We start from the raw sequence: 10,456 nt of genomic DNA, 5'->3' as shown, positions 1-10,456 counted from the left end.
TACTTTAGAATTTCCTTACTTATCTTACTACATAAATACTAAAATTAGTGAATTAGGGTAGGATTTTGATGTCATGATGAATGAATCAGGTCTGTGTTACCATTGCATCATCTGTGATGTCATATCTACAGAACATGAATGATGAAGTCAGTCACTTGACTTTATGGACTTGTCTTTACTACATCAGCAAAAATGCTGAATCTAGTAGTTGGCTGCAGGGGTCAATAATTCTAGACAGGACTTCACCCCTGCGACCAAGTAAACAAAATCCAGCATGGAGCAGCAGTAGGTAAGAAAGGCTGAACGTATCTTCAAGCAAATACAATCAATTGCAGATTGAACAATAAAACTAGGGAATCTGATATAAAGATATGTTGTAGACATAAAGAATTTAAGACCAACAACTCGAGAACAACTCTTGGTCAATGTTGGTCATTCAAACCACAAAAAAACCATTGACCTGACAATATATTTTCTACTGCATCAAAAGAATATAACAAATAAAGGTTACAATTTATGGGGTGAACAAATATCTTTGGATCCATAGCAAAACTGTAATTATTGTGGATAATAACCAGGAGACAAATCTTGTCTTTTATTCTTTATTTTGTGTTGTGACAGCTGTGTCATGAGCTTTATATGTTATGTGATCTGCTCTGCATTTGTAGACCTGGTCCTTCTCGGATTGCATGGGATGTAGTTTGCATTTTCCTAGTACATTCTGGAACATTTAAATAAAATAAAGTTTGACATTAAACCTTCAATAAAGCCTTGTTGTGTTATCAGTATCGCCACTATACAAGAGAGATGGCTGATTCTACAGAGGGTGATACCAATATCTTGTCCCTGGGTCTCCTGGCACTAATTACTCTTATACCCGGACTGGTGATACATTCATTTATTATAGGCGTCAATGTCAATGACTGGTGGAAAGGAAGATCGGTGACTTCTGTTGACCACATTGTAACATCTCTTGGAATTTCAAGGATGACTATCCAAGGTGCATTTACTATATATTTGTTTGTGGATATACTCTTCCAAAGCCATCTGAACCTTGAAGCACCTATGCTTCTTATTGATGCAGTTCATGTTTTCTTTACTTATGCCAATATTTGGTTAACATCCCTGCTCTGCCTTGTCTTCTGTCTGAAGATCTCCAACATCCGCACCAGACTGTTCATGTACCTGAGGGGGATGATATTACCCCGGACCGGCCCCATCATTGTGGCCTCAGGACTTCTCTCTGCTTTCAGCTCTGTGATGTCCCTGTTGATAGACTTTAGTGCGGGGACCAAGAGTGCATCGTACAATGTGACCATGGATCTAAGCCTGGATTGTAGTTATAATTATGCTATATATGGTTTTTCTGTAGGAGCCTCCATCTCAACACTTTGCTCTTTTATCTCCTCCAGCCTTCTCTTTGCCACATTGTTCCATCACACAATAACGATGAAGAGGAGCAGTAATTTATCCATCAATTTGGAAACATATTATTCAGCGATGAAATTGGTATCTGTCACCTTTATATACAACACTATATACCTTTTTGGTCATTTTGCTTGTGGTATCTATTACCTTCTGATCTGTGTGCACCTTACGTGGCCTTTCATTGTTTTGGGATTTCTACCGGTTCTACATTCCTCCTACCTGATCTACAGAATGGCCAAACTCCGGAGTCAGATGTCCAAGATTCTGCAGAATGTAACTGATTTAATTTTCCAAAGAAAAGTTACAGGAACCAAAGAGAACATAGAAATGATAGATCATTAGGGCAAAGCCATAGGATGGGCTATGATAGGTGGGGGTCCTGGACCTTCATAGATCAGCACAATGAAAGGGCTATAATATAAGATCTATGTGCTACATGTCAAGATTAAGAGAAGACAGTAGAACACATATCATTGGAGCAACCTGTGCAATTTCTGTTACAAACACTTAAATGAGTGCATTGTGATTAATTACATTGAAACACAAAATTATACTTCTTTTGTATTAAATGCATGATATAGGATGTTTCTTAGGATAATTTGTTCCCTGATTCTAAAGGGGGTGTTACACGCAGCGAATCGCTGCCCGTGGCGCACAAAATCGTTAGGAGCCGTCACACGGACTTACCTGCCTAGCGATGTCGCTGTGTCCGGCGAACCGCCTCCTTTCTAAGGGGGCGGTTCGTGCGGCGTCACAGTGGCGTCACTAAGCGGCCGCCCGATAGAAGTGGAGGGGCGGAGATGAGCGGCTGTATCATCCCGCCCCCATCCTTCCTTCCTCATTGCCGGCAGCCGCAGGTAAGCTGCAGTTCGTTGTTTCTGAGGTGTCACACGTAGCGATGTTTGCTGCCTCGGGAACGACGAACAACCTGCGTCCTCAACAATCAACGATTTTTTGAAAAGGAACGACCTATCAACGATGGACTATAAGGTGAGTATTTTCCATCGTTAACAGTCGTTCCTTGCTGTCACACGCAACGACGTCGCTAACGATGCCGGATGTGCATCACAGAATCCGTGACCCCGGCAATATATCGTTAGATACATGTAATGGGGCCTTAAATCGGCATTCATTATTGTCTATCGGGCTCATGAGTTTGGCTATTTACATTTTTGAAAATCATGTAATAAAAAATGTAGGTTTTTTATTATTTAAAAAAAAAATTGTTCCGCTTTCTTGAATAATTAGCCGCAGGCATGTCCCTTTTTAGTCCCCAACATTAATCTGCGAGCATTTTTGGGCTCCATTTCCCTTTATAATGTCCTTTGAGTAGCACGATGTCCTGATGACACCACTGCCCTGCTCTTGTATAGGGGAAAAATTGAGGAAAAAGTTTAAATGGTAGTCAAGGAAATGAGTTTTGAAAGATATATTACATTCCAATCCTTTGTTGCTCTGTAATAAATCAGTCATAAGAGCTCTATAGTTTTGTGCTTTAAGACCGTGAGGGAAGTTCATCACCATATTTCTGAATAACTTCCAAGCTGGGGCCACATTCTCAGTAAGTTTTATGTCAAAATTAGAGATGAGCGAGCCCGAAGTTTGGTGTTTGGTGGTCATACCAAACACAGACTTCAAAAATAAAACCTCTAGAATTCGGATTCGGAGTGCGGGTGCTTTACGCATGAACACTACTTGCGTGACTATCACTTTGCTTGGATATGCTTGGTGCTCAGCTCAGTGCGAGGTGCTTGAAGTGTTTGTACTGCTCACACTGGGGATAACAACTGCATGATCGCATGTAGTGTGCACCCCAAAAAAAATGAAAAACCCTGCCCACCTGCCCCAGGATGTGACCTGTTTATAGCTGGCTGCATGTGGGCAGAGATCAGGTCAAGTTCAGGTCCCAAACAGAATGTATCTAAAGTCCAGCTGAACTCACTGAACAGAACTTCCATGCTAATTTGTGAAAACTGTCTTTGAGGTATGTAAAACCATCACGATCCATGGCCTTCACTACATTCTTCACAGGCCCAAGTTTTATGTGGAGTGGCAGAAGAAAAATGTTGAAATCTGAAGCTATCAGAGGAACAATGGATTTTTGTTGCCATCATGGTAAAGTACAACTTTTAAACTGTTTTTAAAAGAGTCTAAAAAATGGCCTCCATTCTTTACATTGTTGCAGTAAATGAGGTCTCCTTCCACTGAAAATAGGCATTCAAGTTCCTGCTGCCTATAGCAGTAAAGAACATGTTTTGGTCCCCTGCTCCAGCAAGTGCAGACTTTGAGACTCAAAGCAAAAAACTTTGCATGAATTTTGATAGGTTCAGATTACAAACTAAATTGTTAAGATAAATCTGGTTTCATATTTTTGAGGCTGCCCAGACTCTTGGCATAGAAAATCAGTATCTTATTGATCAGCTTCTTCTTCAGCCAAATCAGTATCTGAATATTTTTCCAGATCCAAGGTCCAAGATGTTGGTGGAGTGGGAATTGGTCTGTGACCTCAGGTGAACTGACCTGAGGTGAACTCATAGAACTCAGTGACCTCACCTCACGTGAATGCATTAAGCTCCATGTTAGATTACTGGATTAGGCTTTGTACGTATGATGAATATTTGGTTGCAGACATTTCTGCACCAAATCTGCATCTCCTGGAAAGAAAATGCACCAAAACTGCATTCATTTGTTCTGCTATTTCAGTGCATTTTTTTGCCAGGAGATGCAGATTCATTTTTCAAGGCAACAAATTTACACACTTACACACATTTTCTTACTACATAAATACTAAAATTTGTGAATTAGAGTAAGATTTTGATGTCATGAATGAACCAGGTCTTTGTTGACATTGCATCATCTGTGACATCATATCTGCAGAACATGAATGCTGAAGTCAGTTCCTAGACTTTATGGTCTTGTCTTTTCTACATCAGCAAAAATGCTCAACCTACACTGTTTGCAGATTAGGCAAATGAGTATTTTGATCACATGATAATTTGTATACATATTGTCCTACGCTAAGCTGTATAGGCTATAGAGCCAACTACCAATTAAGTAAATCAGGTGATGTGCATCTCTGTAATGAGGAGGGGTGTGGTGTAATGACATCAACACCCTATATAAGGTGTGCTTAATTGTTAGACAACTTCCTTTCCTTTTTTACATAATGGGTCAGAAGAGAGATTTGACTGGCTCTGAAAAGTCCAAAATTGTGAGATGTCTTGCAGAGGGATGCAACGGCCTTGAAATTGCCAAATGTTTGAAGCGTGATCACAAAACAATCAAGTGTTTCATGGCAAATAGCCAACAGGGTTGCAAGAAGCGTGTTGGTCAAAAAAGGCGCAAAATAACTGCCCATGAATTTAGGAAAATCAAGTGTGAAGCTGACAAGATGCCATTTGCCACCAGTTTGGCCATATCTCAGAGCTGCAACGTTACTGGAGTATCAAAAAGCACAAGGTGTGCCATACTCAGGGACATGGCCAAGGTAAGGAAGGCTGAAAAACCACCACCTTTGAACAAGAAACATAAGATAAAACGTCAAGACTGGGCCAAGAAATATCTTAAGACTGATTTTTCAAAGGTTTTATGGACTGATGAAATGAGAGTGACTCTTGATGGGCCAGATGGATGGGCCAGAGGCTGGATCAGTAAAGGGCAGAGAGCTCCACTCCAACTCAGACGCCAGCAAGGTGGAGGTGGGGTACTGGTACGGGCTGGTATCAACAAATATGAACTTGTGGGACATTTTCGGGTTGAGAATGGAGTCAAGCTCAACTCCCCGACCTACTGCCAGTTTCTGGATGACAATTTCTTCAAGCAGTGGTACAGAAAGAAGTCGGTATCATTCAAGAAAAACATGATTTTCATGCAGTACAATGCTCCATCATAAGCATCCAACTACTCCACAGCGTGGCTGGCCAGTAAAGGTCTAAAAGATGAAAAAATAATGACATGGCCCCCTTGTTCACCTGATCTGAACCCCATAGAGAACCTATGGTCCCTCATAAAATGTGAGATGTACAGGGAGGTTAAACAGTGCACCTATGGGAGCAGTGTCTGGAGGCTGCGGTGGCTGCTGCACGCAATGTGGATTGTAAACAGATCAAGCAACTGACAGAATCTATGGATGGTCGGCTGCTGAGTGTCATCAGAAAGAAAGGTGGCTATATAAGTCACTAATTTTTTGGGGTTTTATTTTTGCATGTTAGAAATGTTTATTTCTAAATTTTGTGCAGTTATATTGGATTACCTGGTGAAAATAAACAAGTGAGATGGGAATAGATTTGGTTTTTATTAAGTTGCCTAATAATTCTGCACAGTAATAGTTACCTGCCCAAACAGATATCCTCCTAAGATAGCCAAATCTAAAAAAAAAACACTCCAACTTCAAAAAATATTAAGCTTTGACATTTATGAGTCTTTTGGGTTCATTGAGAACATAGTTGTTGATCAATAATAAAAAAAAATCCTCTAAAATACAACTCGCCTAATAATTCTGCACACGGTTTAGTAATTGGCCACAATGGTCAAAAATTCTAGACAGAACTTTACCACTGCAACCAAGTCAACAAAATCCAGGAGGAACAGAGAGGAGTCAGTGAAGCAGCAGTAGGTAAGCAAGGCTGAATGTATCTACAAGTAAATAAAATCATCTGTAAATTGAATAATAAAACTGGGGAACCTGTTAATTTCTCTCCGTCTACAAAAGTGACTGAACAGTTGAATATATCTTGCTAAGACCATCAACTGGAGAACAACTCCACTTAGTCAATGTTGGTCATTCATACCACAAAAAAACCCTTAACCTGACAATCTATTTTCTAGAGCATCCAAAAAAATATAACAAATTAAAATAAAAATAGGAGGTGGAAGAAAGCTACAGGTTACAGTTTATAGGGGGACAAATATCATTGGATCCAAAACAAAAATCAAATTAGTGTGGGTAATAAACAGAAGGCGACAAATCTTGTCTTTTGTTCTTTATTTTGTGTTGTGACAGCTGTGTAATGAGCTTTATATGTTATGTGATCGGCTCTGCATTTGTAGACCTGGTCCTTCTCGGATTGCATGGGATGTAGTTTGCATTTTTCTAGTACATATTTCAACATTTAAATAGAGAGAGATTGCTATTAAACCTTCAATAAAGCCTCGTTGTGTTATCAGTATCGCCACTATACAGGAGAGATGGCTGATTCTACAGAGGGTGATACCAATATCTTGTCCCTGGGTCTCCTGGCACTAATTACTCTTATACCCGGACTGGTGATACATTCCTTTATTATTGGCGTCAATGTCAATGACTGGTGGAAAGGAAGATCGGTGACTTCTGTTGACCACATTGTAACTTCTCTTGGGATTTGAAGGATGACTAACCAAGGTGCTTCCACTATATTCGTGTTTGTGGATATACTCTTCCAAAACCGTCTGGACTTTGAAGCACCTATGCTTATTATTGATACAGTTCATGTTTTCGTTCTTCATTCCAATATTTGGCTAACATCTCAGTTCTCCATTGTCATCTGTCTGAAGATCACAAACATCCGCACCAGACAGTTCGTGTACTTGAGGAGGATGATATTACCTCGGACTGGTCGTTTCATTGTGGCCTCAGGACTTCTCTCTGCTTCCAGCTCTGTGATGTCCCTATTGATAGACATTGGTGAGGAGACCACTGGTGCATCGTACAATATGACCAAGGATGATCCAACCATGGATTGTAATTATATTTATGCTATATATGGTTTTTCTGTAGGCGCCTCCATCTCACTACTTTGCTCTTTTATCTCCTCCACCTTCCTTTTCCACTCATTGTATCGTCACACAGTAAAGATGAAGAGGAGCAGTAATTTATCCATCAATTTGAAAACATATAATTCAGCGATGAAATTGGTATCTGTCACCTTTATATACAACACTATACATCTTTTTGGTCATTTTGCTTGTGGTATCTATTACCATATGATCTGTGTGCACCTTACGCGGCTTTATATTGTTTTACTATTTCTACCGGTTCTACATTCTTCCTACCTGATTTACAGAACGGCCAAACTCCGGAGTCAGATGTCCAATATTCTGCGGAATGTAATTGATTTGTTTTTCCAAAGAAAAGCTACAAAAAACAGAGAGAACATAGAAGTGATAGGTCATTAGGGTAAATCCATTGGATTGGCTATGATAGGTGGTGGTTTCTGGACCTTCACAGATCTGCACACTGAAAAGGCTCTGGCCTTAATAGAGCACCATGACCATGACTCTCCATTGTTTATCACAGGACTATCTGCAAATACTGTATATTTATAAGAATAGATAGTTTTTATTATAGATTATAAAAAAGAAATGTGTGCAAATATTTTTACCAGTCTCACTCAGTTTTGTGTCAAAATTAGAGTTTGGATTCTGAGTTTGAATGCTTTACATATGAACACCACTAGCACGACCTTCACGTTGCTTGGGTACGCTTGGTACTCATCTCAGTCCGAGCCGCTTGCATCATTTGAACAGATCGCATTGGCTGTAACAACTGTGTGATCGGATGTAGTAAGCACCAAAAAAAATGGAAAAACTCTACCACCTGCTCTTGGGACGTGATCTGTTTATGGCTGGCTGCATGTGGTCAAAGACCTGAACTGCCCAAGTAGTGACTTCCATTGGGGTTCAGGTGAAATTCATGTTCCAAACCGAACGTTATCCAAAGTCCGGCTGAACTCGCGAAACTGAACTTCCACGGGCGCTCATCTTTAGTCAAAATTAGGTGATTTTATTAATTAGAGCAGGTTCCTACTTGCCCATACAAAGGAGGTGTTTAAACCCAGAGAGAAGCTTCAGTATAGATGGGGTACCCAGTTACGAGATATGCCGTGACGTGGTGACTGGGCAGATATAAAAATGGCCGTGTTTTGTATGCTAAATATCTCATTTTTTCTTACATTTTCCTTAGCAGTAATGCATATCTATATTCATACATTCATGGTTGTTATGCTTTAGCATTTCAAAGTGCAAACTGTCTCTTTTTTTGTAATTTTATGTGTTGGGAGTGCTGTCAGTTTTTTGTCTAGCCTAACCCCAGGATGACCAGCCAGGACACAATCATGGTGTCTCACAAAACCTTAACACGAAGATTCAGAAGAACAAATGATTTTGTCACCGGAACCCCAGACGACGCATCACCTTGAGTCAAAGCAATCTCAGACTCCACATCAGTACGGCACGCCACCACCACAACTTCCATCTGAAAAATGGGGACAGGTTCCTCACATTGTTCCTCCTCCAGAAAACTGCTAAACAAAGCTTCAGCTTTAATATTTTTAGAACCAGGGCAATAAGTAATGAAAACATTAAACCTCTTAAGAATAATGAGGACCAAACTTTTCTCGGTGTAAGAGCTTTGCTGACGCTAGATAAATGAATTTTTTATGGTCAGTAATTACTGTAACCGGAGTAGCTCCCTCCAGAAAGTGTTTCCATTTCTCAAATACTAACTTGATCGCCAGTAACTCCCTTTTACCAATATCGTAAATACATTCAGTCAAAGATAAAGAAGGCGCATGGACGAGGTCAGAAAATACAGGTCCCAAATTCCAAATAAGCATCATGTAATAGTTCGCAAAACCAAAAAATGTTGCAGAGATTTAAGTTCTCGTGATGGTCCCATTTCAAAATACCCTGTAATTTAGTAGGAGCCATCAGAAAACCTACAGCTGAAATAATGTAGCCCAAAAATGGAAGATCTTGAATGGCGAACACATATTTTTCTAGCTTAGCATAGCATGTTCCAAATGAGACCCCAAATCCCGTGAATATGTGAGAATGTTATCAAGGTAAATGATTACAAATTCCCTAAAAGATGATAAAACACAATATTAAATAACTAATGACATAGTTAGACCAAATTGCATCACCAGATTTTCAACCTGCCCCTCCCCCGTATTAAATGCTGTTTTCCACTCACCCCTGTTTGACCCAGATAAGATTATAGGCTCCCCTAAGGTCTAGTTTAAAGAACCATTTAGCACCAGCTGTCTGATTAAATAGGTCAGGACTCAGGAATGAGTTTCAGAAGATATGGATCACAAACCGTTATCTGGCTGAGCTCTCGAAACTCCAAGCATCACCATAGCTCATTATCCTCCTTTTTTTTAGCAAGCAAGAAACCTTCGGCCACCAGAAAAATAATGCCCTAATGTGCCATTTAGCCAGACTCTCCATTATGTACTCTTTGAGAGCTGATCTCTAAGGACCTGACAAGTTATACAGTCTGCACTTGGGAAGCTTAGGCCCTGGCTTCAAACTCATGATGCAGTCATAAGGTCTATGCGGTGGCAACTTCTGACAACCATTCTGTTTGCAGGGTGTTAAGCTCTAAACTTCCCAGGTGTTATGGCACCTTCTGACCCCATTCACACTGCAGTCTGACACGCCACCTAGTGATTTTGAGTTGCTTACTTAAGAGCCGGGCTTCGACCTGTTTAGTGTTTAGTAATGATCGGTCAAGTAGCAGTTAATTTTTTCTGGCCTGTGAATTGCTGCTAGGGTCATGGATTTCTGGAGACTGATCATGGCCGCCTCTGCCCTTTAAAAGATGGTAGAATCTTCTCCTCCATACCTATAATAGTTTTTGCAATTCCAGTCCATGTGTATGATGATCCAGCTTCTGATGAACTGCTGTATGCTATTCTGGTGCGTTGTGGAAATACTCTTGTTGTTTGATTATTTCCTTTCTTTTCTTTATCTTTTCCTTAGCATGATTTGTCTATACCCCCATGAGTGATTGCTGTGAGTTTGAGTTTGTTTCTCCCCAGTTTGTCTTTCTGTGTTGGATTTACCACTCCAGTCCTGACCATCTTCTAGTATGGGCATGAGAGGGCATTAGACTAATTGTTTATCAGGAATCAGGGCTACACAGGTGGTTCAGACCTCTTCACATTCAGAAGTATCTCTGGGATAAGGGACAGTTAGGGCCCCCTAGCCTGAGGGCCAGTTTAGGAGTCCCTATTGTCAGTTACTATGTCACCCTCATGATGACACC

At 40.4% G+C, this 10,456-nt stretch overlaps 1 protein-coding gene across 1 annotated transcript; it reads left to right on the top strand.

The window, feature by feature from the left end:
• Positions 1–807: 807 nt before the first annotated feature.
• LOC142297432 (taste receptor type 2 member 4-like) lies at positions 808–1,770 on the top strand. Its single transcript, XM_075341660.1, has one exon. It carries the CDS (start codon positions 808–810, stop codon positions 1,768–1,770), a length of 963 nt encoding a protein of 320 aa, XP_075197775.1.
• Positions 1,771–10,456: the final 8,686 nt, after the last annotated feature.

This window comes from Anomaloglossus baeobatrachus, chromosome 3 (genome assembly GCF_048569485.1).
Source record: "Anomaloglossus baeobatrachus isolate aAnoBae1 chromosome 3, aAnoBae1.hap1, whole genome shotgun sequence".
Lineage (NCBI taxonomy): Eukaryota > Metazoa > Chordata > Amphibia > Anura > Aromobatidae > Anomaloglossus > Anomaloglossus baeobatrachus.
Note: the sequence above shows the minus strand (reverse complement) of the source record. Positions and strands in the feature narration are given on the sequence as shown.

Bases quoted from the DNA above. Each gene is read 5' to 3' on its own strand.
- LOC142297432 (XM_075341660.1), top strand. From the start codon at position 808: ATGGCTGATTCTACAGAGGGTGATACCAATATCTTGTCCCTGGGTCTC.